The sequence below is a fragment of the Gadus morhua genome, chromosome 20 (assembly GCF_902167405.1).
Source record: "Gadus morhua chromosome 20, gadMor3.0, whole genome shotgun sequence".
NCBI lineage: Eukaryota > Metazoa > Chordata > Actinopteri > Gadiformes > Gadidae > Gadus > Gadus morhua.
In genome coordinates this window covers 14,745,767-14,773,485 of record NC_044067.1, presented here as the reverse complement: position 1 = coordinate 14,773,485, position 27,719 = coordinate 14,745,767, and the positions used below count along the sequence as shown (strand labels likewise).

The 27,719-nt window shown below is 49.1% G+C and overlaps 2 protein-coding genes across 2 annotated transcripts in view; both read left to right on the top strand.

Moving 5' to 3' along the window:
* aff3 (AF4/FMR2 family, member 3) overlaps positions 1–13,484 on the top strand; it is an 18,529-nt gene extending 5,045 nt beyond the window's left edge. The window contains exons 3-19 of the mRNA XM_030343184.1: positions 1,075–1,149; positions 1,478–1,511; positions 1,816–1,873; positions 3,052–3,103; positions 3,755–3,786; positions 3,960–4,140; positions 5,977–8,151; positions 8,329–8,447; positions 9,066–9,189; positions 9,284–9,402; positions 9,990–10,053; positions 10,507–10,643; positions 10,798–10,869; positions 10,997–11,090; positions 11,598–11,647; positions 11,759–11,964; positions 12,407–13,484. Of these exons, the coding sequence (XP_030199044.1) occupies positions 1,075–1,149; positions 1,478–1,511; positions 1,816–1,873; positions 3,052–3,103; positions 3,755–3,786; positions 3,960–4,140; positions 5,977–8,151; positions 8,329–8,447; positions 9,066–9,189; positions 9,284–9,402; positions 9,990–10,053; positions 10,507–10,643; positions 10,798–10,869; positions 10,997–11,090; positions 11,598–11,647; positions 11,759–11,964; positions 12,407–12,528 (3,714 nt within the window). The 3' untranslated portion in view covers positions 12,529–13,484. The remainder of the gene's footprint in view (positions 1–1,074; positions 1,150–1,477; positions 1,512–1,815; positions 1,874–3,051; positions 3,104–3,754; positions 3,787–3,959; positions 4,141–5,976; positions 8,152–8,328; positions 8,448–9,065; positions 9,190–9,283; positions 9,403–9,989; positions 10,054–10,506; positions 10,644–10,797; positions 10,870–10,996; positions 11,091–11,597; positions 11,648–11,758; positions 11,965–12,406) is intronic.
* A 1,257-nt stretch (positions 13,485–14,741) lies between these two features.
* On the top strand, positions 14,742–26,213 carry rev1 (REV1 DNA directed polymerase). The gene is made up of 22 exons (XM_030343183.1): positions 14,742–15,064; positions 15,644–15,719; positions 15,987–16,116; positions 17,229–17,397; positions 17,506–18,099; positions 18,196–19,022; positions 19,292–19,396; positions 19,504–19,620; positions 19,844–19,934; positions 20,037–20,165; positions 20,270–20,424; positions 20,555–20,674; positions 20,781–21,001; positions 21,633–21,805; positions 21,952–22,169; positions 22,335–22,513; positions 22,803–23,072; positions 23,296–23,395; positions 23,516–23,721; positions 23,883–24,033; positions 24,139–24,241; positions 24,386–26,213. The coding sequence occupies exons 2-22, from the start codon at positions 15,654–15,656 to the stop codon at positions 24,495–24,497; spliced, it is 4,236 nt and encodes a 1,411-aa protein (XP_030199043.1). The 5' UTR covers positions 14,742–15,064; positions 15,644–15,653; the 3' UTR covers positions 24,498–26,213.
* The last annotated feature ends 1,506 nt before the right edge of the window (positions 26,214–27,719 follow it).

Sequence of the window (27,719 nt, the reverse complement as noted above, 5' to 3'; positions counted from 1 at the left end):
CATGAATGCACACACACACACACACACACACACACACACACACACACACACATTCCCTCATAGACACACACAGACACACAAAACACAGTTGGCTCTGTTCTTGTTTATTCCTTTATTTTGAGTTTGAACAAATTTTGAAACAACATGGTTCCATCTAATTTTAAATGTAATAAGCAGCTAATTTAATGAAATAGACGGCACATAAGAGGAATAAAATACGATATACACACATTGATGATATATATATAAAATATTCTAATTTGAGGACAGGATCTTCAGAGTTTCTCCATGAGGGTGCCTGGGGATGATACTGTATCATTAATGCTCACTGTATCTTCAGAACAATGTGTTTTAGCCACTATCTCCAGTTTCCCTAATCTTATCGCCAGCTCGAAGGATGTAAGGAAGCGCAAGCCCCTGTTGTGTGTTATGTATGTTGTGTTGCTCCATCAGCCTTGTCTGCTGCTTTATAAGCAAGCCCATGGACAACTTTCAGGCCTCTCCTAACCACCATCCTTACCATAACATCAATGTATTAATGACCCATAATGCACACCAGAAATAGAAAGACAAGGGAGAAAAGAAAGCTATAAATCATATACAGCGCAGATTTTACTTATGATTAAATTATTGATCAGACAAGTGAATCCAAAGCGACAGAGATCCAACATGGGTGAACCTCTTGCTTTACCGGTAGGCTTTGATCATTGTTGGATTTAACCTAGTATGCTAAACTTCTGCTAGGAAACTCTCAAAACCCTTGCCACTACATTATCCTGCCTCAGAACTAGATGTGCAATTCTAAAGATGTACACAACACTTCTCCAGTTACTGACTCCCAGGCATTACCTACCCCAACAACCTTTTCTCCCGTGCACACACTCCCCCTAGTGGGGGGGAGGAGTGGTGGCAACACGAGTCTGCTGTCCTCTCCTGTCTTTCCCTAATGAACAGACACACGGCCGTAAACTGCTTGAATGTGTTGGAACGCTCAGTTCGGCTGGGTGTGAAGTCAGCCCGTTTCAGTGACCTTTCCAGCAATTTCACCTTTGACCTTCATCTTCTGTTTTCCAGGACATGACTCAGTCTTGGCCCTCCCAGCATGCCTTAGGGGGTGACCAGGCCCAGCGCTTCCTCTACAATCCCAAGGTGTGTACTGTGTGTGTGTGTGTGTGTGTGTGTGTGTGTGTGTGTGTGTGTGTGTGTGTGTGTGTGTGTGTGTGTGTGTGTGTGTGTGTGTGTGTTTGTGTGTGTGTGTGTTTGTGTGTGTATGTGTGTGTGTGTGTGTGTGTGTGTGTGTGTGTGTGTGTGTGTGCGTGTGCGCGTACGTGTGTGAATATGTGTGTGTCTGTGTGTGTATGTTCGTGGTTGAGTTGCAGGGCTAACTTCCAATATGTGAAATTTCCGAGGTACATTTTTATTTTTATATATATATACATTAATATCAGCTTCTCTGTGCTTCTCTGGTTTCCCGAAGGATGCAAAGCAGCACACAGTGCTGCAGAGACAAGGTACGTGTCCCACCTCCCCTCCCCCCGTTTCATAAGTACAGCTGTAGTTTGAAGTCATTTACATATGTTTCACTTCTTCACATACAGTCAAAGTTTGATTTTGTTTTACGTAATCTTCCCTCAATACTTCTCTCGCCTCTCTCTCTCTCTCTCTCTCTCTCTCTCTCTCTCTCTCTCTCTCTCTCTCTCTCTCTCTCTCTCTCTCTCTCTCCCCCTCTCTCTCTCTCTCTCTCTCTCTCTCTCTCTCTCTCTCTCCCTCTCTCTATCTTTTCCCGCTCTTTTGCTGTATTCTTCTTATCCTCAGCCCGGGGCGATGTCCAGATGCGAATGACCCGACCCCCTCATGTGGCACCCCACAAATCGTAAGCTGGCCAAATTAAGGGGAAAGGGAGGGGGGAGAGAGGGAGGGATGGAGGAGGGGGGAAGGGAGGGAGGGAGGGAGGGATGGAGGAGGGAGGGGGAGGGAGGGATGGAGGGAGGGAGGGATGGAGGGGGGAGGGAGGGAGGGAGGGTGGACGGAGGGGAGGGAGGGCGGATGGACGGGCGGGCGTGCGCGGGCGACGGCGTAACGTGAGCCACGTTGAGGTCATCAAAGCTGGGGCAGCAGCCTCATGCCGAGCGCACACAGGGTTTAAAAAGATCACGGCGCACACACAGCATGCCGCACATCACCAGTTGGGATACAGTAAACCCACAGTGATGAACCTCCTCAGCTGTGTGGTCCTAATGACAGCCCTAATGACTGTGTGTGTGTGCGTGTGCGTGTGTGTGTGTGTGTGTGTTTGAGTGTATGCATGTTTGAGTGAATGTGTGTGTGTGTGTGTGTGTGTGTGTGTGTGTGTGTGTGTGTGTGTGTGTGTGTGTGTGTGTGTGTGTGTGTGTGTGTGTGTGTGTGTGTGTGTGTGTGTGTGTGTGTGTGTGTGCGTGTGTGTGTGCGTGTGTCTGTTTGAGTGAATGTGTGTCGGTATTGGTGTGTCTGTGTGTGTGAGGGTATTAAGGGGGTAAAACTGAGAGAGTTCAAGGCAGGGATGAGATGGGGATTAGGGGGGTGGGCTGCGGGTCATGTGTGTATTGGGGTGTGTTGGGGGGTCTGGCCGCCAGGACATACAGCCAGGGCCAGGCGGGCCGTGAGCGGTATTGTTGTAGAGGGCTGTGGATTGGGGCCGTCCTGTCTCGTTCTGTGTCTGAACATTCCTCTTCTTAACTGCTTACATGTGTCCACGGTGGACTCTAGGTCCAACATGGATTACATGCCTCCCGTAACGCGCGGCTCGACATGTGCAGTGGCAGCTCGTGTCTATGCTCTGTTTTTGTTACTGACATTTTGCCGAAGAAGCTGAGAATGACCTGGAAATAGCCGTTGCTGTACTATTCGCGGTTCCATGGTTTTAAGTTGCATCAACAAAGGTCAATTAGACCACATCACATGCCTTGAAAAAGGCATGTGTGTCATTCGTTTTCAAACACATGTCTCAGGGTACCTCAGTCAACACTACCTGAGTCCAACACTTCAGAACTTGTGTTCATTGTTGTTTTACAGCATGCTGGCTGACGACCTGGATCTCAGCAGCGATGACGAGGACAATCGCAGGGTAGGTGGATGAAGTGACTAAAATGGAAAGTACCTTTCCAAATAAAAGCACTTTTTTATTATCTCAGTTTTTATTCATTTGGGTAAAAGAGAAAAAGCTATGACCACAATAACAAGTGAGATCATAATAATGAATCCAGGCCCAGGCACCCAAATAGGTCTGCAATTCAAAGCCCTTGATGAGTGGGCTGCTACGTTACAGAATACGCCCAACAACGCAGACCCTCCTTTATTTTTCATTGGAAAGATCGGGACCTCTGCTGATTGAATCCACTCCAACTAGTCCCTGCTTCAGAAGGGAAACTGTAATGAAAGCAAGAGCCGTCATACATATGAAAGAGGGTACGGCGAGAGGCATGAGCAGGGAACACCCAGACATAATTACACACACACACATACATGCACACAACCACACGACGAACAGCAAGGTGATTAATGTGTTGCCACCACGCTGAGTGCAGAGGATGAAAGGACGGCAGGGAACAGAGGAGACCCAGAGGAGACTAAGAGGAAAGAGAGAGAGAGAGAGGAGAGACAAAGAGGAGAGAAGGCTCTTCTGATAGCTCCTGTGCTGCTGTGTGTCACATATGTATACCTATCTAAGTCGATCTCATTCTCTCTCTCTCTCTCTCTCTCTCTCTCTCTCTTTTAGGCCAATCGTCAGTCCTCCTGGGATGATCACAGGTACTTATTTAAAATATCGTCCACCAGAGTCCTGCGTGTGAATATGTCTGCCTTAGTGCGGGTATGCCATGCTTATGCACGTGCGCGCATGTTTTTGCGTGTGTATGCGCGTGCGTGCCTCTCTCCACACGCACGCTGACCTCCCGTGTGTTTGTGTTTGCGCTAACTCACAGCCTGACGGCTCCGCGCACGAACACCCATAGCGCGCGAGTGCGACATTCCAGCTCCGACTCCTCTGGCTCAGAGTCGTCGGGCGAGTCGGAGAGCAGTAGCCAACGCTCCCGGAGTCCCGTCCCCGAAGCCAGCTCTGACCCGGGGTCGCCTGGCAACGCACGGCCGCTGCCCACCGAGGAGGTAAACGATGAGGGACGCTTGATTCACTGTCTGTCTGACTCTTCCTGTTGGCATGCCCCGGCTGCTGTCTGGCTCTATCGCCCTATCTCTCCCTATCTCTCTATCTCTCGCATTTTTGTTTCCTTTTGCACGCCTTCAGGGCAGTCGTCCACAGGGAGCGGTAGAGAGGCTGCTTTCTTTTTGTTTTTTTTAGGGTCAGGTGGGGGAAGGGCCGGAGGAATCCGGAATGTTGGCTAAGGAGAGAGGAGGCGACGGGGCGCACATGGGGGGAGGGGGGGGGGGGGAGGGGAGGGGGGGGGGACGGGGGGGGAGGGAGGTAGCGAGAGGAACAGCGGAGAGGAATTAGGAGTCTGGGTGTCATGTCAACAAGGCCGCTCTTAAAGAGGAAAGCCCTAGGGAGTTAGGAGTCGCGGGGCTCGTGTTTCATGCTAACATTTCAACGGCAATAAGCATAACTCTCTCCAAAGGTTATCAGGGGGGGGGGGGGGGGGGGGGGGGGGGGGGGGGGAGGGGGGGGGGGGGGTGGGGGGGGGGGGGGGAGCTGTGCTCCAACACCGGCCCGTGGTCAGACTGGAACAGGGCCAGGGCACCAAAGTCCATATAGGTGTGTTTCTCCGCTGTTGTCGGGAGATGTGCCTGCTCTGGGTCCAGCCACAGCGGCTCCCTCAGTATGCGAGCGATCGCGAAAAAGGAGGAGGAGTGGACAGCCGAGGCAGGGGCGTGCTCTGGGCTGTTTGCTCTGGTGGAGTGTAGTGGGAAAGCCGTCTCCTCCTTTTATGAATGGCAGGCCCTGTGTGACATAGCAGGCTCCCCCTTTTCCCCCCCCCTCAATGCTCCACTCCACCACCATACCGGGGACCCTATAGTGGAGTGGGGGGAGGGGGCTCGCCATGTGTTTTTCATCTACGTGGAGGGTTTGAGTGTCTTCACAGAAATAGGAGGGGACTCGGTGCAGGCGGGAGGTGGGAGGAGGGGTGGAGTGGGCGGCTTGCGCGGGGTGGTGGTGTTGGAGCCCTGCTGGAAGTGGCCCCTCTAAAGTTCCAGGTATAGGGAGGCGGAGGAAGAGAGAGCAGGAGAGCGAGAGAAGGAGAGAGTAGGAGAGAGAGAGAGAGAGAGAGAGAGAGAGAGAGAGAGAGCGAGAGAGAGAGGAGCAAGGGGAGGAGAGACGGTACAAGAGATGCAGTGTCCTCTCTGGAAAGAGGGTGAGAGGGGTGAGGGGGGAGTCGCTGTTTGACTTAAGGAGTAGAGGTTTAATTTAGCTCTGGTCAGTCGAGAGCGAGAGGCAGAGAGAGAGAGAGAGCGCGAGAGAGGATAGAAGTCTGCTCCTCAGCTGTGAGTATTCTCTTCTTTTCTCTTCCATGTTCTGTTGTTCTCAAACATACTCTGTTCATTCTTCTCGTACATGGTTGCTCAACCAGTTGTTAGGCAAACAGTGCATGAGCCATATGCAGTGATTGGGAGGGGTTTCGCTACTGTCAGCAAAGATATTGGCTATTGACGCAACAGCAGTAAGACTGGATAGTAGTTAGTCACGGCTAGGGTGTTAACTGGAATGCAGTTCGTTTTATCCTTGAAGAGACAATAGTCTGTTAGTTTCTAAAGAGCAAAAAGTGTGTGTTTCCGGATTTTATTTTTTATGTGCGGCATTCTTTTGGGGAATACCCATTGGATGTGCATGTGTCAAATTAGAGTTCGAAAGTTAAGGAAACTGTAGATGCTTGTTTCAAACACTTTATTATTATGATGTTTTGGCTTATTACAATTTTCGATCAGTTTTCACAAAGACAATCCACACTGCTCTTTGACACGTGTGATTCCCTCCTTATCCTTCCCCAGACACACCACCCCTCTACCGCCCAGTGGCAGCTGGATAAGTGGCTCAAGAAGGCCCGCAAAAAATCCTCCAGCATCCAACCAGATCCCAGGGAGACCTCCAGCCTGATCGTCCCGGCCAGCTTGCCCTCCCCGCAGGCGGACAGAGCCCCGTCCCCAGCCCGGTCCTGGGACCACGCTCAGGATTACAGCCCCAGCCAAAGCCTCATCCCCAGCCCGCACTTCAACTACAGCCCCGGGAGCAGCCCTTTGCTGAGTCCCGGCTACAGCTTCTGCCCCAGCCCGTTCCCCAGCACCTGTCCCAGCCCGAGCCCCCGACACAGCCCCGACCGCAGCCCGCTCCACAGCGCCTGTCCCAGCCCACACGGCGGCCCCAGAGCCTGCCCCAGCCCCATAGGCCGGCACCCTCCGAGGTGTCCCAGCCCTAGCGCTTCCCCTTCTTGCTACATTCTCGTTCCCAGTCCTGGGCAGGAGACCCAGACACGACCTCGCCTGACAGGCAGCCCCCACCGGACAAAAGTGAGGCCATGGATCGCACCTCTGTGTGGTTCTGAACCCAAAGGCAAGCAGAGAGACAGTCCCTGTCTTAAAGCGCCGGCCCGACAGCCAAGACCTAAGACTAAAGCCGTACATGACCAAACCCAAAGCAAATCCAAAGTCGGGTCCACGACAGCTTTGAACTCTGCCCCCAGTCTTAACCGCAAGGCGAGGTCTCACCCTCTTCCACCGCCGGGCTCCACTCACCACCTTCCTCCGGCTCCCAAAGCCAAACACGCGCCGTCCAGATTCGAGCACGCACCTGGGAGCAGACCGGGTCACAGCTCTCGCCCCGTCCCCGTGCCTGGCCTTCAGCCCAGCTCACAACGAAGCCCCACCAGAACAAAGCCCTTGCCGGCCTATGTCTCTGGCATAGAGGCCAACAGCCAGGCTGATCACAGCTCACAGTCTGTATCTACCTCCAAAGCGCCTGCCAATCCTAGCGCAGCGCCCCCTTCCAGAGGTAGCTCTCGGGCCTTGATAGCCAAGGCCCAACCCAGGGAGCGTCCGGCTCCTGCCCCCTCCCACGTGTCCCAGGCTAACGCCTCCCAGAAGAGGAGCCAGGCCAAGGCGCTCAAAGAAGTGGTCCCGACCCAGACAGAGGACAGGAGGAAAGACAGGAAAGAGGGACACCGACACAGGGAGCGACGGGAGCGAAAGGACGACAGAAGACTGGCGGAGGAGCAGCTCCTGAGGCATTCCTGGATCCAGAGTTCCGAGGAGGAGGAGGAGGAGGAGCAGGAGGAGGAGGCAGCAGGGGGCGCCAAGGAGAGGCAGCGGCGAGAGGAGGAAGAGAGAGAGGAGAAGAGACGCAGGAGAAGGTGGGAGGAGCAACAGCACAGGGGTGAATGGCAGCCACTTCAAACCAAACAGAGAAGCCACGCCGCCGCCACCGTCAACACCGTCAACACCGCCACCGTCACCGCCACCACCACCACCGCGACCGCCGCCACCACCCTTGAGAGACAGCGCCTTACTGGACAGCCCAAGCAGCGTGGGAGGACCACAAAGAAGCACCGAAAGAGTGAGCAGGAGCGAGCGACGCCGCCAGACTCCGGCTCCCCGGCGCCTTTATATCCCTCCGCTCCTCTCATCTCATCTTCCTCCTCCTCCTCCTCATTCTCCTCTTCCTCGCCCTCCTCCTCGGGATCAGAATCCGAGTCGGAGTGTCGGGCCGCCATCACCCAGGTCCCAGCGGTCTCCACGTCCAACAAAAGGCCTGCCCCTAAAAGGCCCGAGCCGGGTCCGCCGGGCAGACCCAAAGACAGCAGGCCCAGAAGCGCCGTCCCCCCAGGCCCTAAGGCCGGCAGCGCCAGCGAGGGACAGCCGGGTGAGGGGAGAAAGAAACTCTACACCCTGGTCCCGTTCGGACGCAGCGAACAAGCCACAGCGCCTTCCCACCGGGGGCTAAGGAATCTGAGGGTGCAGATAGACCTTTGTCTCCTCAAGAGAGTCCCTGACTCGACTCCTACTACTCCGACAACTACTACTACTACTGCGGCTACTACTACGACTACGGCCAATCACAGCCAGCCACCCACTTCCTGTCCCTCTGCCCTGGTCAAGGCCAAGACAGGCGGAGCCATGAGACACCTACATGTCCCGGAGACAGACAACAGGGACAGCAAGCGGAAACGCAAGGTAGCATATAAGTCCCAGCATCCCTTGTGTTGCCCTTTAAATGTTCAGATGTAGTGCTTTAAAGATGATCTGCAATGTGTGGTCTTATATGTTAGTTCTTAAAAATGGGTTTTGTGCGACTGTTTGCGTGTGTGTTTGTGTTTGTGGCTGCGTGTGTGCGTTTGCGTGACATGGCAGGCTGAAAATGGTGTGTCACACAGAGAAAGAAAGAGGGCAAATGATCCCCCGGGCCAAACTGTGTCGGCGGCTCAGAAGCCTCTGAACAGGCACCTGGCAACCGAGACTCTGCACAACGGGTGAGGCCCTAGTGTCCATGCTCTCTCCCTCTCTCTCTGTCTGTCTGTCTCGCTCTCTCCCTCTTATGCACACTTGTACTTGTGACTGCACACTCATGCACCATAATTACATACCATAGCCCTGTAGTATACAGAAAGTGCCTCCATGCACTTTGCTCCATATGGGTAAAAGGTGAATACATGTTGGAACATGCAATATTTTGAATTATGATACTGAATTATAATACTAAAGTATAATGAAGAATTCTAAATCTAATTTTGTTTTCTTGTGTTTGCCTCTGTGTGCGTATTTATGTGTGTGTGCATGCATGTGCTTGCGTATGTTTTTGCATATGTGTGTGTGGGGGGGTGTTTGTGTGCATGTGTGGGTATGTGTCTGTGTGTGTGTGCATCCGTTTGCTTGCGTATGTTTTGGCATGTGTGTGCGCTTGACTTTGCATGTCTGTGTGTGCTTGTGTATGTGTTCTTGGGTATGTGTGCGCATGTATGTTTGTGTGTGTGTGCGTGTGTGTGTGTGTGTGTGTGTGTGTGTGTGTGTGTGTGTGTGTGTGTGTGTGTGTGTGTGTGTGTGTGTGTGTGTGTGTGTGTGTGTGTGTGTGTGTGTGTGTGTGTGCGCAGGTACTTGGAGGAGTACTTGGACACTAAGAGGCAGCTGTCTCCTCTGTCACCGCTATCTGACAGCCCGGAACCCACCAAGGCTCCGCTCAAAGAGAGGGAGAAAGACAGAGATTTCGCCATGAAGGTAAATCACAGTGAATTGGACGGTCAATTGGTTTTAATGCCCCAATTCTCGACTGGATGGTTAAGGTTAACACCACGTTCTCTTTTAAACACAGCCCAAGCTGGAGGTGGAAAGCGTAGGCGTTTCAGGGAAGCCTTATTCAATGTCCAAGTCCTGGGTCCCACCCACGGGACAGGCCGCGGCCCACCAGGGCTCCATGCCTAACCCCGAAACGTGAGCATGTTGCCGTCCCGCGGCCCACACATCTTATAACTCCCCATCAAGTTCCATAGGGGCTACAGATTCACACCCCTTTGGGGTTCTCTAACCATTCTTTACTAATGTACTCCTCTGAGATATTTTTCAGTCAAGTACCCATTACTGCAGCCCAATACGTAGAGGGGGGGACGTTTAATTAAATGTATATAATATTTATATTATAACTTTATATTAATAATAGAAAGTGCGTGATATTTGGTGTGACATGAATCATTCATTGGTGGTGCCAATACTTCAAGCACATGCCCTTTGGAACTGCTGTTAGATGTGAGTGATTATACTGATGTCAAAAGTCTAATTTTTATTAGGCTGGTACTCGGATCCAACCGTTTATATTAAGTTAGAAATACTAGACTGTTATTGTTTTATTGTTCATAACAAATATTACAACTTTTCAAAGTAGCCCTCGGTGAGAAACAAGGAGCTAGCATAAACAACATCGCCGTGCCTCACTGACTGATTGACTTGCCATGTTGAATTCACACCTCTGTGATCCTGTCCCGCCTTCCACCCCGTTGCTCCCCTGGCCTTCTCCTCTCCAGTCCCCACCATGCCGAGTACTACATGCACGAGGCCAAGAGGATGAAGCACCGCGCAGACGCCATGGTACGTCCACTCGCATGCCAGCCATGGCCCCCCACAGCTTCACTGAATGTCATGATGACACAATGTAAACACGACGTCACACGACAGGACACAATGTCCACCAACGTGTTTTGTCTGGCTGGGGCTTTCATCAATTTCGCAGAAGAAAGAAAAAAACCTTGCTGTTTTGTTCCTTACCCTTGACCTGCTGTTCCTCTCTCTCTCTCTCTCTCTCTCTCTCTCTCTCTCTCTCTCTCTCTCTCTCTCTCTCTCTCTCTCTCTCTCTCTCTCTCTCTCTCTCTCTCTCTCTCTCTCTCTCTCTCCCCTCGCTCTCCCCCCTCGCTCTCTCTCTCCCTCTCTCTCTCTCTCTCTCTCTCTCTCTCAGGCTCTCCCCCTCGCTCTCCCCCCTCTCTCTCTCTCTCTCTCCCCCTCACCCTCGCCCTCTCTAATACCTGTTCCCTGTCTGACCACCAGGTGGACAAGCTGGGGAAGGCGGTGAACTACGTCGACGCCGCCCTGTCCTTCATGGAATGTGGGAAAGCCATGGAGGAGGGGCCCCTGGAGGCCAAGTCCCCTTACACCATGTACTCGGAGACGGTGGAGCTCCTCAGGTGAGTCACCGGGGCCCGTCTGGTTCAAATAGACGTGAGACACGCACAGAGAAAACCACATGAAGGGAAAGGGAGCGGCAGGGACCGTAGACCAACGTACTGCTCGCAGGCACAGGCGGTTCCCATGATCATTCCTGTGCTGTGTTTACTGCAGGTACGCAATGAGGCTGAAGAGCCACTCTGGCCCCGGGGCTCGACAGGAAGACAAGCAGCTGGCCGTGCTTTGGTGCGTACGCCAGGCCGCCTGGCAGCTTCCATCAGCTCAATGAGCGTTCATGTGCTGGGAGGTTTTGTGGGACATTGTTTTATTTTTTCTAAGTGAATGTATTTCTTGTGGTTTCGTGTGTCTGCAGCTTCCGGTGCCTTGCGCTGCTGTACTGGCAGATGTTTCGACTGAAGAAGGACCACGCGCTGAAGTACTCCAAAGCTCTGCTGGACTACTTCAAGGTAACTCCATGGGAAAAGGACAGTATTTATTTGTGTTGCTTCTTGGTTGCTTCATTGCTGTAGACTATAATCAGGGATCCAGCAGTCCAACTATGTTAGAGCAGAACCCTTGAGGGGGGAGATGGCACACTGCCTCGGTCAGACACCAGAAACTGAAAGGGTGGAGGGAGGCCTTGTTTCCTGTTTCGTTAAAGTCATTTCTACCAAAGGCAAACTCATTTTGTGAGTGGATGATGCTTGCAAAAAAAGGGATTTTATTCAGTGTATTTCTACAGCGGCCACACAGTGTTGATTTTAAGCTTTACATACAATGTTCACTTTAGGTTTGGGTTTGCCAATTACATACTAACAGATACTCGCAAAATCACACCCTCTTCTTCAAGATGTAAGCTTGTCTACCGTTAAATTGATTGATTGATAATCTAAAGTCTGATTTGTGAGACTATTATAAACTGTATACTGATCCAGTTAAAATAATGAAAGTGTCTTTGGTGATGTCATCGCCAGAGTTCTCCTAAAGTGCCTGCCACAGCCCCCGCCTGGAGTGACTCTGGGAAGTGAGTAGCCTAAACTCTGAAGTTAATCTCTGGGATTGGATTATATTAGATTAAAACCAAGCTCTAATATATCTGCTTTGCATGTTATTGTTTATTTTTTTAACACCTCAGGAGCACAAAGGGACCTGCTTCCTTGATGCCTTCCAGCCAGGCTACACACAGTCTGGGGTCACCTGGGGCCAGCACAGCCCCGTCGCTCATCAGCATTCCTCAACGCATCCACCAGATGGCAGCAAACCACCTTAACATCACCAACAGCGTCCTCTATAGCTACGAATACTGGGAAGTGGCCGACAACCTCGCCAAGGAGAACAAGGGTGAGCCATGCACATATCTGGGTTCTATTAGCCATGGCTCTGTCTGTGTTTACTTAGCATGTTCTCACATGTGTATTGGCTTTCGTTTTCTTTTTCTTATATTCCAAAAACATACAGATTAGGCGTGCACATTTGGAAACTCAAATTCCCTCCAAGTGTGTCAGATATGTATATGTGTGTGTGTGTGTGTGTGTGTGTGTGTGTGTGTGTGTGTGTGTGTGTGTGTGTGTGTGTGTGTGTGTGTGTGTGTGTGTGTGTGTGTGTGTGTGTGTGTGTGTGTGTGTGTGCGTGTGTGTGTGTGTGTATTGGCCTGCGTGTGTGTGTAAAACCACAATCACACAACCCTATTCCCGCTCAAGTGTTATTCCAGAAAACGTCAATATAAAACTGGAATTCATATTAACACATCCCTGTTCTCTTTATCCCTGTTCTCACCACCCAGAATTCTTCAACTACTTGAACACTTTGTCCGGCCCATTGACTCTCCACAGTAGTATTGGCCATGCAGTCCAGTACACCAGACAGGCTCTCCAGTGGATACGAATAAGTGCCAAACTCAGCTAGAGAGAGAGACAGAGAGACACAGGGCGAGAGAGAGGGCTGCTTCTGCCCTCCCTTTTTACTGGATTCCCATGAAGCCTCACACCAAAAAAGGCCTCAACCAAAAGTGCTCAGCCATCACTACCTGCCCGATACAACAATCAAAAACAAACAACTCAGCCGTGTTCGCAATGGATTAACTTTGTCGTTCATCGTACCTGAAAGAGACACCGACGGCGCGCTGGGAACCTTGCCTTGTTGTGTGGAAAGACACAAAGCACTCCTTGTTCGCCAGCATACTACTGCACTGGTGAACAGGGCCACTGTCCCCCTGTACCCCCCCCCAGTGGAACCATCTTACCAGAAGCAGGCAAACCCAGTGGGACACCCACAGAGACTACCCACACGGCAACAAGGACCCCCGCCTTTGTTTGGGGTTCCTGCTCATCAGTGGACTTAATGTGGATTGTAGTATGAACTGTAGACGGCCTCTCTAAACCTTTTGCCAAACGATTTAGTAGTTACTCAGACACAGAGCTGCTGCCACAGATGTTGTGATTCTGCGTGGAGTCTTCTATGTTCGGCGTTCATGAGTAACCATTGGATAGCTTCCTTGGGGACAAAACTGTAGAAGTGTATGACTATAATTGACACCAGGAATTGGGCATTGTGGACTTTTGTGAAACGGTATTCCACTTTTAACAAAGTAACCATCTAAACTGAGAATTTTGTGGGAATGCATTTTTTTGTACTATTTTTGGACTTTTTTATAACTGTAACTTTTTACCTGTATGTGTTTTATACTGTGCAATATTTGTTAGGACGTTTTTATGAAAAGAGAAAACAAGTCCAGTAGCAAACCTAAAGGGTCACTTCTATGCAAAATGTATTTCTTTTCATGTTTGATTGTTGCATTATGCAATTGTTTGATGGATATTTAATGGAGCTCACAAAGAAATAATTTCTCCACAGAACAAATATCCTGTCTTTTGTCTCCTTTTTGAGAGTATTTTGCTTTGTAGGATATATTTTTAACCACAAAAAGAACATGTAGCTAATATGTAAATGTCTTATTGCTGCAGGACAGGAGATAATTAGCATTTATATCATAGTGTGATACAGTGACTGATTAATATAATTTTACACATACACCCTCACGCATGCACACATTCATGCATCTTTGCACACACACACACACACACACACACACACACACACACGCACACACACACACACACACATACACATACACACACAAACGCACACGCATATACACATAGGAAACAAAATAGGGCGTGAGATCCTTTTTTTCAGAAAGCCAATGCTTTCATTATATTCTTTAGACCCAGTAAACTATATCCTCCTGCACCAATAGAAATCCATGGGTAAACCTCAGCATCAGTTGTCTGGTACCATAGCAACAGTTAAATAGAACAGCCAATAAGAGAGCTCTGAGGGAAATGGCAAGCCTTAGATCAATAATATTCCATTGTTAACTGGTAGAGGAGAGAATTTAGATTCGTTCTGTTAATTCATGTAAATTCTTTAAATCATGACAAATTGTCTGACTGGCATGCGATTTTATATGATCCTTTCAGGCAAGGTGCTCTAAATGTGACTCCTCACTACGACATCTTCCTTCGGTCAGAGCCCTAGTCTCGTCTGGAAATGTTCCCTGTACCTACTATTCACTGTTATGTTGCATGCTTTGTCTGAGTAGGCCACCATGTTTGAAACCTCCCCGGCGCTGATTCGATATTCTGCACACTCCCGTGCGTCTGCGTCGTAGTCTAGGCTGGTCGTCAGTCCACGTGCCAGGTTTTCTGAGGACATCTGTACGGAGAGCCAGAGATAGACCAAAGGCAATTAATAGCGGGCTGTCATAATAAGCTGTCGCATGATAAGAATTAGACGGATGTCTCGTGCGAGCTTTATTTAACTCACCCCTCTATACAACAACAATTAGACATTTGAACGCAAAGACACAATGTAACGGTGGCTCATAACGAATAGGGCAGCGTTGTGACGCCTAGGAATTCAATTCGACATTAGCGCATTATAAAAATAAAAAAAAAAGACAACCAAACAATGGAAACTACTGGTAGAAGGCACTGAGAAAATAAATCTAGCCTTTCATGCGATGCGTCAAAATAGTTGAGTTGCCATGCACTTAGCTCTCCGCGTGATGGCAGCACGAGGGGCCAGAGCCCAGCCGCGCTGAACAAGAGGAGGAGCCAGGGCTCGGAGCGAGCGAAAGCAAGGGGATCAGACAGACTGCTGCTGCCAGGGATAGAAATGGAGAGCACACGGACTGGGAGGGCGAGCGAAATTCTTGGAGGGACATGGTGGCAGCATGACCAAATCGGGGGACCTTAGTTCTCTTTGAACGCCTTCGTCAAGGTAGACAAAGTGCAGCTTTAAATGTCGCCCTAACCGCCTCGTGGAGAGATACAGTGTTCCCGCCTGGGTCGTTTTTTGTTTCGTCTAACCGATATTTCGGCTTACAAGACTATCTCTGCAGAAGTCTGGGGCTAGCGAGCCTGTTGGGGAGGATACAAAGGTAAGTAAGTGAGTTCCGTTGGAAAACCGATACTTTGAACCGTTGTTTACAACTTAGCGTTGCGATGCGTACGGCTCTGTTTACGCATGCAGCCTACCACTAATGCCTATTCATTGTTTGGCAGCGACCACCATACGAGTCGAGGCTTTCACAACCAATATACAGGCAGCGTGTGATGCCACTCGGTCGTTTTCCTTAGCCACAACTTGCATGAATTGACGTTAACGATATGTCGTGGCGCTGCGACAAGCACCGACGACTGAGATGCATGTTGCCGACAGATCATCATAAGAAAATACCTTTCCAAGTCATTGTTCCAGTGCAGCCCATCACTCCTGAGAGTCTTGCTCGGGCATGCCCTAATACTGAGTTTATAAGACCTGTCACCATGAGTCGATCCTACTTTGCAACAATACTCCGCATACGATAATATTCGGGAAATATTTCTTCTTTTGACATTTATTTTTATTTTTTGATATGTAGTAAATCGAACGTCATTTTGCGTGTGCAATATATTGGCACGCTTTTGATCTCCTTTGTAGCAATGTTGTCAAATGTGAACCGTATCATTGGTTTCAGTTGACTCAGCATGAGTCGAGATGGTTCGTCAAAGAAGAGAGCCAATGCTGGAGATGACAATGGTTGGGCTCAGAGAGTAAGTATCCATCTTATTGCCATCATAATAAACATTCCTTTATACCAACTCCCAAGTTTTACTGAAGGAAAGATCATCACTGACTTCAACTCTGTCTCGTGTCTGTCGTTGTATGCAAATTGAGAGTAGCGGTCACACAGTCAACTGCTTAAGCTCAGCTGTAGTATTATTGTATAATAGTCACAGATTGATTTCAAATATTATTTATTGTACCCCAAGTTCTACGTTTTAGTTCTTACATTTGTGTGTCCTGTTTCTCTTCTCCAGGGTGGCTACATGGCTGCCAAGGTCTCTAAGCTTCACGAACAGTTCCACCTTGATGCCAGAGAAAAGCAGAAGGAAGGGGGTGGCTCCCAAATCTTCCATGGAGTGGCCATCTATGTCAACGGCTACACGGGTAAGGCGGCTTTGGAAAGTGATCCAGTCTGCAGGCACGAATGGCACTTCCCCCCTAACATAAATGTGCGCGGGTGCGCGTGTTTTAGCATTAGACAACAGCCAGAGTGAGTGAACACCTTCGGTAGTTTGCATAAGCTGCCTCCTCTTTTCATTGTACACACTCTTCTCCCGGTTATCCGTAATTCTTATTCTCCATTTCCAGCGTATATTCCTCCTCATGGTCATTGTAAATCCAGTTTTCCTGCTTATGATCCGCCAAGCCTATATAAATGGGATATGTAAATGATCTCCAAAAGCATCCCAGAAGAGCACACGACAAAGAGGCTCGCTGAACGCCAGAGTTATATTGGCTTTCCTAATTTTCCATTCTCAACCTCTCTCCTCGTTTCCTGTAGTTTAGCCACGTCAAACATGCTGGACGTCAATGACTATCCTGTTTTCACATTACTGTGAAGTGTGAATGCACTTGAAAAAACAGACAGGAAATAGTCTTGAATCTCTTAATCTCTATCCAACACAATTTATACGAAGGGAACTCAACATTCAGTTGGTTCTTCCTCATAGACAGAACCTCAAGTAACCTTTGCTCTATTAGCCTCTTGGTTGAGGGAATCTCGGGTTGCACCCAGCGTCAATGTATGCAAGGAGAAATCAATCAATTTGTCAAACAAAGCAAGCGTGCAGATATTTGTGCTACATCATTGTGGAGGAAGACGAGTGTTGCCCATGCAGAGTGTTGTCTTGGCCTTTTGGTTACGGCACCTGAGAAAGAAACGCACACCGTCGATAAGAGCGCTTACAGTGTACATGTGAAGCAGTGGTTTAGGAGGACATTAAGAAGACATTGCTTGAATATTATACCTACACTATAGCCTAAATATTAAATTAATATTTAAAACATATAATATATGTTGAAAAAATGAACAGGCCACTACAAAACTAACACCCAACAAAATAAAGTATTTCGATTTATACATAAATATATGCTTCTCAACCATATTATTTTCCTATTTGTTACTGTACCCACCAAATCAAAACGTTGTGTTAGCCTGAGGTGTTTCTTTAATTGGAGCGCTGTGTTTCCCATCCCTTGTTGTTGGATGCGAGCAGACCCCAGTGCAGACGAGCTGCGCCGGCTAATGATGCTGCATGGAGGCCAGTTCCACGTCTACTACTCCCGCTCCATCACCACTCACATCATCGCCAGCAACCTTCCCAACAACAAAATCAAGGAGCTCAAAGGGGAGAAGGTTGTTCGCCCGGCGTGGATCACTGACAGGTTGGTCGATTCCGGCAATTGTAGAAATTGAGTGTGTGTGGAAAAATCTTTAAGGTGCTGCGGGTAAGATTTAACAAGCCTTAAATGGAGTCTATTTGTTCTACACAGCGTCAAGGCTGGGTGCCTCCTGTCCTACCTGCAATACCAACTCTATGCTAAACAGAAAGGCCTGAACTTCGCCGGCGTCAGTCTTCTGCAGAACCACGAAGGGGCTGGACCTAGCCACGGGCTCCCCAAGCAGAACCTCCTCCTAAACCGTCCGAGCTCAAAAGAGGCGGCCCCGGGACGCATGAACGGGGGCCTCCACCACGAGAAGACCTCCTCCGACTGCCGTAGTACCTCTGCTCCTACCCCCCACCATGACCCGCCCCATCCAGGGCACGTCCAGCCCCCCCCGAGTAGCACCACCGCGGCTGACCTCGTTAGCCATCAGGGTCCACAGCACAATCACCCTGGCACGGGGCCGGTGTACCACAGCAACCCAACACGCACCCGACCTCTCTCTGACCAAAGCCCTGGCCAGCCCTCGCCTGGATGCATGCCGCCTCCTCCTCCTCCACCGCCCTACAGCCACACTCATTCTAGTGTGTCGCAGACCCAGCCCGGGCCTCACAACGACAGAAAAGCATTCCACACTCAGGCGCAGAACAGCTTGTCCTTCAACCCCCCCAAGCATTGCTACGGGGAACGGGACATTCGATTGTGAGTTGGGATATATTTACACATTATGAGCGCAGTGCACACGGTATGGCTTTTTATTTTAAGAACTTGTTTCCTTTCTTTTCTGTCCTCCCGTAGGAATGGATCCAATGCTGTATTGGAGTCGGCCAGTGAGGTCCCCTGTCCTGTCAAAGTAAAACCAGGGGAGGGCAAGCCCCTGCTGAACGGACACGCTCACCCCGTTAATGGTGCCTTAAAGCCTGTAGACCCTCACCCCTTTCCTCACCGAGCCCCAGTGGATAACGTAGCCCAAAGCCCACTCAAACGCCCGGAGGCTGGGGCTCCAAGTCCCGCCGCACGCAGTCCGCCCGCCGCGCCACGCAGGCCGACCCACGCAGACCCCTACTCGTTCCCCCACAGCCCCCCGAGGCAAGACGACCGGCTCCCCGTCTCACCCGAGAGCCCCAGCTCCCGGGAGGCCGGCGAGTCGCGACTGAAACCCCCACCCCCCACGTACCAGGAGGCCATCGCGGCCACCCAGTCCCATCCTCCACCCCCCTCACTCCTGCCACCCCACCCCTGTCGGCCAGCCGCCCTTACCGAGAAACCTCAGCTCCCCTTCCCCCCACGCTCTCCCGTGCGACTCAACGGAAGTCACCACGATGCCTTTTCGTCCGACCTCGCTGCGCCAAGACCGAGCATCGCATCACCTCACCCCCCACCGGCGGCAGACCCCCCCGTCGCAGGGGCCCCGTCGTCGAAGCCGTCCGCAAAGCTGATGGTGCAGACGGGGGGGATCATCTCAGAGTACTATTCCCATTCACGCTTTCACCAAATCTCCACCTGGAGGATTGGGTTCTCCGAGTACGTTAACGAACTGCATAGCAAGCGGCGGACGGCTGGAGACGTCCCCCTGCCGGGGAAGGAGCGACTGAGGAGATGTGCCCCACAGTTCCCCAGCCAAGGTTGGCCAAGAGCACCATCTTTTATCAGGGTTTTTAGCATGGATATACCTTTTACTTCTGCCTATTTAAAACTGCTTTGCTACCTGCACTGACTACTGAATTTGAGTAATTTTTTCTTAATGCAAACTTTCCACGTTTGAGGTATAGTGTAGTTGTAATGGCTTGTTTGATTGTGTTGTTAGTGTGACATAATATAAATACAATCCTCTTTATATACTTGGCTTCATGGCGGTCTCTTTTCTTGTGCTCTGATCTGTTCATGTGACCAGAGTCGGACACGGGGGCTCCGCTTAGCGTGAAGTCATGTATCCTCCACGTGGACATGGACTGCTTCTTCGCGTCCGTCGGCATCCGAGATCGACCAGACCTGAAAGGCAAGAACCCTTCTAAAAGGAATGCGCATGTTGTTGTTTTAGCTGCGTTCATATTTACGGGCTGCCTGTTGACATGCCTGACCTTGTCATCACCGTGTCCTCACCAGGGAAGCCCGTGGCTGTGACAAGTAACCGAGGGCCGGGTCGCGTAGCGCTGAGACCTGGGGCCAATCCTCAGTTGGAGCAACAGTACTACCAGAGGAAACGCTCTAATGCTGACCCTGGTGTGTGTGTGTGTGTGTGTGTGTGTGTGTGTGTGTGTGTGTGTGTGTGTGTGTGTGTGTGTGTGTGTGTGTGTGTGTGTGTGTGTGTGTGTGTGTGTGTGTGTGTGTGTGTGTGTGTGTGTGTGTGTACATGGTCCATGTTGCATTCATAACAATATATAAAAAACGCCACAGTAATTAGTGTCTGAATGTCTGACTGAGTTCTCCCATGTCGGTGTGTCAGAATCGCTACAGGCTGATTTGAAGGAGAGCAGAGAGCAGGACACCTCTGTCCTCTCCATGGCCGAGATTGCTTCATGCAGCTATGAAGCCAGGTAACCAGTGCAAGGCCACACACACTCATTACTCCTGACTTGGCAAATATCGGTGTGTTAAGCCTGTTAACATTGTCGATTGGTTTGGCTGGTCTGCTTCAGGGCGGCCGGGGTGAGGAATGGCATGTTCTTTGGCAAGGCGAAGCAGCTGTGTCCCGCACTGCAATCTGTCCCATACGACTTTGAGGCTTACAAGGAGGTGGCTATGGCCATGTATGAGACCCTAGCAAGGTAATGGCATTCTGCAAGGTTGTACTTTAAATTAATGATCTGCCTCCCACTGCTCTTTCTCTCATGCCATAAAATCTTATCTTGTCGGGCCCCGTTCTTTGCAGTTACACTCATGACATTGAGGCCCTGAGCTGTGATGAAGTGTTGATTGATGCCACCACCTTGCTATTAGAGTTGGGCATCGGCCCTGAGGATCTGGCCCGGGCCATCAGGGAAGACATCAAGGAGAAAACAGGATGCTCTGCCTCAGTGGGCATGGGTCAGTATCTCCGCTTTAGCCCTCCTTTCAAAGTTTTCTTCTTTTGTTTTTATTTATTGCTTATCACTTAACACTTAACTGAACTTTAATTTCCAACCTACTTTATATTTATTTAAATTTTAATATTCAGGGTCCAATATCCTGTTGGCCCGCCTGGCCACGAGAAAAGCCAAGCCAGATGGCCACTACATGTTGAGGTCAGAGGAAGTGGACGATTTTATCCGGGAGCTATCGGTTACCAGTTTACCAGGTACTCGCCGCCCTTCCCCCTTCCTGTCGACCGAGAAGGAATTTAATCAATTGATGAATCCGTGGTTCTGGCGTAAACCCTGTGCTGAACTGACGCGTTTCTCCAGGCGTGGGACCCGTCATGGGGAGGAAGTTGTCGGGCATGGGCGTGAAGACGTGCGGGGACCTCCAGCACGTGGCCCAGTCCCAGCTGCAGAAGGCGTTCGGACCGCGCACGGGCCAGACCCTATTCCGCTTCTGCCGGGGGCTGGACGAGCGGCTGGTGCGCTACGAGAAGGAGCGGAAGTCGGTGTCGGCGGAGATGAACTACAACATCCGCTTCACCGGGGTGCGTCCGCTCTGAACTGCTTCTTCAAGGTTTAGTTTAGTTTAGTTTAGTTTTATTTCTTTGTGCAAGATAAACAAGATTAAAATAGCAAAAGAAGATGCACATAGACATATATAAATCAAGAGGTGGGACAAAATAAACCCCAGAGGGATTTTAAAGGATGCCCACCTAACATTAAAATACAGTAAGGTAAGAAAAAAATTTAACGAATATAATATTAAATAACAAAAAAAAACAAAAAATCATATTACAAAGGAAAAATACAAGCGCATTTAAGTTCATGTGGCCAAAAAGCTGATTCAATAAAAGACTGACAAGCAAAAAGACAATATAACATGGTCAATATGTTAATACGTTATCATATGCTTTTAAGATGAGATAATTTTTAAGATGTTTTTTGAAAGTGTGACAAGAAAACTGTTCCAAATGACTGGGCCTCTATGCCTAATTAAAAACTGGCCAAGATTAGTTTTGTAAAATGACGGTGAAGGAGATCTACAGATCTGGTCTGATGGATTTGGATATGTGACCTGGTTAAAAAAAATAACTGTTGAAAGTAAAGTATTGAAAAAAATGTCATTTTTGTCCAAATGTTTCTGAATGGCCACGGCTCCCTCGTCCCCCCGGCTAGGCGGAAGAGGCGGAGGCTTTCCTTACCAGCCTCTCTTCGGAGGTCCAGCGGCGTCTGCAGGAGGCGGGACAGAGGGGTCGCCGCGTCACCCTAAAGGTCATGGTCCGCAAGGCGGGGGCACCGGCCGAGTCGGCGAAATATGGCGGCCACGGTATATGTGACCACCTGGCCAGGTAAGGGGGTGGGGGGGGGGGGGGGGCGGGGGATAACCGCATCGCCCTAAAAGTGCCCTTTCTTCTGCCTGATTTATGCACCGTTGCCCTCTTTATGAGTACGAGTTATGAGGCGAGGAGTTTACGAGGCGCTCTTGTGCCCGCAGGACGGTGACGCTGGCCCAGGCCACGGACAGCGGCCCGCTCATCGCCTCTGCAGTTGTCAAGCTGTACCACGCCATGAAGCTGCCGGCCCAGGAGCTGCGAGGCGTGGGCATTCAGGTCCAGCAGCTGGAGGGAGCTCGCAGTGCCCCTGAGAACCACAAACGCTCCATAAAGGAGATGCTGCTGGGCCCGGGGCTCCCTGCCAGACCTCCTCGTGCAGGTCAGTAGTGTGTCCGGGGAGGGGTTCACTGCTGTGCTATGACGGAGCACACGTACTTGTTTATTGTTTGTCGACCCTGTTCTTGGTTGCACTTTGTATCTCTGGAATAGGGCACGATAACGGTATGAATGTAACCCGTGCAACCGGTTTTATAATGCATTTCAGCAGCCGACCCCGGTTCAGAGCAGGTAAAGCCAACTGCCTCAGGCCTCCCCTCAGGCTCTCCTCCCCTTCAGCTGTCCCCTGCTGAGCCTGTCCCGGGGACAAGCAGAGACCCACACACCCCGCATCACGCCAGAACCACACGGCTCAACCTAAGCATTGAAGTCCCTTCGCCCTCCCAGGTAAGGATTATGCATCTCTGTTTCTTACTCGGCAACAGGGGTTTCGGTGGTTTGTTTCGGATAACATAACGAGCATTAACCCATTTCAGTCCTGACCATCTCTAGAAGGAGCAGGGTTCTGTTCCTTGGTTATTAATGGATTTCTCTTTGATCTTTGGATGGCTAGGGTTAGCTGAGTGCAACATGTGGCCCTTGAAGCCCTTTGAGACAAACTGTCATTCAGGGCTCTACAAACAATGGACTTTATCTGATCCGCAGCTCTCCATTGCTCTTTTGATTCCTCCATCAGGTCGACCGGTCCGTATTGGAAGCCCTTCCCGCTGACCTCCGAGAGCAGGTGGAGCAGTCCTGGACCCGACGAGACCGGAGACCCAGCAATGCCTTACACCACGCAGCAGGTCCCTCCTCCCCTCCCTTTGGTTCTGGCCCTCTCTCCGATCTCCTCTCCGGGTCGGCGCTGTCTGTTCGGCCTGCAGGCACGCTGCTCCTAGAGATCCCCAACCAGCCGGGCCACTCGGGCCCGACCGGCATTGTACTGGAATTACCCGATTTCTCACAGGTGACCCTTTTTGATATTCTTGCGTAAACCAAGATGTTAGTTCTGGATTGGAATATACATGCACAGCAGGACAGCGGATTTACAAACCCCAAACCTATTGGCTGTTTTCTTTTACTTAATAAAAATGAATGTTAATTGGGCGGGATAGGGTTAAATTGGCATATTGCTAGTGTGGTGGGTTTTTATATGGTAGTTAATTGAACAAAGATGTTTCTGGTTGTAGGTCGACCCCGATGTGTTTGCCGCCCTGCCCAGAGAGCTGCAGGATGAGCTTCGCTCTGCCTACCACCGCAAACAGAACGCTCAGCCCCAAGCAAAGCTGGGTAATTTCCAAGACCAGTCTATTCAAACCAATGTCGCAATAGTTGGCTGAATAAGCTTAAGTTGTTGCTGTTGGTTGAGTACTAATGGAGCAATACATCTCTCTAAATCTCTTTCTGCAGCGGAACAAAGGAATCCACTTTTGCAACTGAAACAGCCAGAAGCTGGCGTCGGCGTGGCAAGGGTAAAGCGCCGCTACAAGAGAAAGAATGCAGTGAGCCCTGCTAAGAAAGTACCTTCCCCGCAGAAGAGGCATGTGACCGGGAACAGCCCAGCCAAAGTCCTGCCACCGTCCATGAGATCCAGGGAGGTAGCGGGTGGACTCAAGGTACTGAGCACATCAGATGAACGTCAACACTTCAAACTGGGTTCAATTCCAACAGAAGAGCTGGTTTTCAATAAATGATTTGTCTGTGTTTAAATAAATGTGTATCCATCTATGCCCATTGGCTATCTATCTATCCATCTATGCCCTTTTCTTACAACCAGATGGATAACGGTCCTTCCACCTCATCCCTAAATCAGGAAACCCCAGAAGTCCTTTCTCCCTTCCCCCCCCGTGCGGCCCCTACCCTGGCCGGAGCCAGTGAGATGACCGACATCAGAACACTGCTCAGAGAATGGGTCACAAGCATATCAGGTATTATGCCGTCTGTTCTGGACTGTCTCCTCCGGCGCACCAGTGAAATTATACGGGAGATGTGTTTTATTGGTTCACGCTTGACGGCTTCAGACTTATCCCCAGAACCCATGGAGGAGGACGTACTGCAAGTGGTGAAATATTGCACTGACCTCATAGAGGACAAAGACCTGGAGAAGCTTGACCTCGTCATCAAGTACATGAAACGGTAAAGGCAGCGTTCCCTCCACTTCCTCGCTCAGACATTTAAACAAAGACTACAGATGTGTTGTATGGAGTGCTGTTGCATTGTTTTTGTCAACGCTCTGTGTTGCCTTACTGTGTGTTGACCATACTCCATGACCCCCTGCAGACTCATGCAGCAGTCGGAGGAGTCTGTGTGGAGCATGGCATTCGACTTCATCCTTGATAACGTCCAGATGGTTGTGCAGCAAGCTTATGGAAGCACCCTGAAGATGGCGTGAAAGAGGAAGAATTTCATATATTCCATTCTTCTTTTCCTCACTGCCCTTTTTCTCTACTGCTTCTGTTGCTCATTTTACCGTCGGCAGTGTTACGTGACTTTCAGGAACCCAGACGTTGTTGCTTTTTGGCAGGATAGATGTTTGCAGTTTCGATTTCAGAGCTGAATTTCCTCAACAAAGCACTTGCCAGGAGGCTCCCGTTTATCCTTTGCTCACTGATGGGGAGCAGGGGAACTTATCCTTTCAGTGACAGCCGTATAGCGATGTCAACGTATGATAGAGGAAGGACAATTTTCATCATCCTCAGTTTCCTTTTTATGATACATTTTGCACACCAGTTTACGGACCGTGAACAAGGAAGGGCTGGCACCCTCCCGCTTTATACAACCTGCTTTTCCTTTCCATGCAATGACCTCATCATGCTCCAAGCGCATCTGTGTAGCAGCGGCCCCTGCAAATACGAAGTGTGTGTGTGTGTGTGTGTGTGTGTGTGTGTGTGTGTGTGTGTGTGTGTGTGTGTGTGTGTGTGTGTGTGTGTGTGTGTGTGTGTGTGTGTGTGTGTGTCAGGAAATACATTTAGCATTCATTTCAATACCATTTACATGTTGTCTTGTGATGTTTCATTCAGAATAATGAAGTAAAATAACGTAATGTCACGGTTTTCGTCCCTCCATCTTTGTGACTTGTTAAGAATCTGCCTCTGTCATCAACTCAAAGCTGGTCAAACAAGGCTTGCTGCATAGTATTTCACACCTTTTGTATCTTTTTGGAGAAAACAAAAAAGTGCCAAACATTGTTGTTCAAACATGTAAATAATGTTTTTCTGGGTTATCCATGTGTATGAGAAAAAGCTGTGTTGAGGATTTTCCTCTTGTATTGTTTACAAAGTTGTATTCTTAGTAACTGTCTTTTAATGCTAAATCTTTTCAATACGATTCTGCATCTTCAACAGGGGATTTAGAAGCAGATCAAGGCTTAACATCTAACTCATTGGTTAGCTATTTTGCTGATTTTTACTCTTGATTGGAAAGAAATACCTTATGTGGGTTATGGCATCAATATCCCACATCAGCATTTCCTGATTTATAAACAGTAATGTGCACTCTAATATGGCATTTACAATGTCATTCAGTTTGTGTGGCTTGAATTGCAGTGGGCAAGTCTAGTGTTAAACTGCCACGTTCTGTTTTATACATTTCCAATATTGTAAAGAGACAGGGTTTACGTATGTACTCGGTCACATAGAACTAGCTTTTGGTTTCCATCGAAAACTAGCTACATAACAACAGCAATTAACTACGAGTAGTCCACAGCTTTTCTTCCCAATCTCAAATAGGCAGGTTATTAGAAAGAAAAGTGTGTATATATATATGTGTGTGTGCGTGCATGTGTGTGTATATACATATATATACGTGTATATGTGTATATATATATATGTGTGTGCTTGAGGTGAACTTTCAGAAACAAGGTAAATCTTTTGTCAGAATACTGGCAGAAGATAATGATTGTAATTGTGTAAAGAGGACTCCCATTGACTTTGGACAGCACTTGCTTCTCCCCATGCCATATCTTCTCAGAAGGGAATGGCCAGCTGTTCTAATTGGTCAGTCCATTACCTGTAAACTGGCCTGTGCCTGACGACCTGAAGCTGTGACACGTTTGTATGTTTTTTAAAACTCTATAATAAAACTTTAAAAAAAATCCTCTTACTATAAATGGTTTCCACCATTACTTTTCATTGAGCCGAAGTTTGATCCAAAAGTTGCTCTATATATAACTGACTATTTGTCCATAGGCTATATAATAGACCACAACCTACTTTATATGCAAAGCTACATTGTAAGTAGGAGTCGATTCCAAAAGTGAAAAACAAAAACATTTTGACATGTATACGAAAAAACGAATGTTACTTGGATTAATTTCCATCAATATCCATTTATCCAAAACTGCGCATCTAACAAGTACGCATGTATCAAAACGAAGCCCCCAGGAACAGTGCATACTTCCCCATTCCATCAGTCATGGAACATCACATTCGGCTGGAGTTATGATTTTGTTTCCCTGGGAGGATTAGTGACCCCAATGGTTATTGGTTAATGGTTTCAGCAGAAATTAATGGAATAAACCACATTTGATTATGTGTATATGGTTACAACAGAAAAATACAGAACAAAAATCTATTCTCATCTCTAAACAGGTGTATAGAGGAGTGGAAAAGGCTTTATTCAACAGACAGAATAATAAAAGGGGGGGATTTCAACCTGGTCCCTGATATTAGGTTAGACCGCCTACCTTCAACGAGACAGTGCCACGCATTTGACGAAACAATGCTTGAACTGATGACAAAGGCCAATCTAGTAGATTACTGGAGAATGAAAAACCCAACTAGAAAACAATTTACATGGTTCAATGCATCTAACAATGGTCAATGCTCAAGGCTGGATTACTGGTTAATCTCAAACAACCTGATAAATGATGTTTCTAAATGTGAAATCTTAGCATCACCTTTAATTGACCATTGTGCAATTACACTGTCTTTTCAGTTTCATCGTGGTGAGTCAAATCTTATTCCCATATGAAAGTTTAATAATAGTCTTCGGTAAAATTCGGCAAAATTGGGGCATGGGGCATGTGGAGAGTTTCAGCTATGCCGATGGGGAGATTGTCGGTCTTGTCCACGCCAGTCGCAGGGAGCGTGACGTCACATACGAGACGTGTAGTCTTTCTCATTGCGTTTTCTCTACAGCCTTTAACAATTGCACAATTGCACCATGGACTTCGCCACTCTATTGAGCAGTTTTCATTGGAATGAATGGGCGCCATTTTTTAATCCACTGTCCTTTCTTGCTAAATTATAGCAACTCTCCACTCATTCTCCTCTGACCATGCATTTAATAGGCTTTGACGGCCAACAGTTCTCGGCAATTCCTCATTCGCCCTCCCACGTCGGCCAGGTTCGAAATTATATGGCTGTGCTATTTGTGGTTTTTGCCACGACCAGTACTAGGTCGAGGCTACCTTTCACCACGTCTCCCCAACATGACGTCATCGCTGAATGGCGTCAGAAAACACCCGTTACTGCCAAAAACGACAAAAACTGGACTTTAACACTGCTTTGGAGACCTTTTATGAGTGATATACATATTTTGACTACTTTATGTACCCATTAATCGAAACGTCCGGTTAACCTGCAACATGGCCTTTAATAGGTCCATGCGCCGC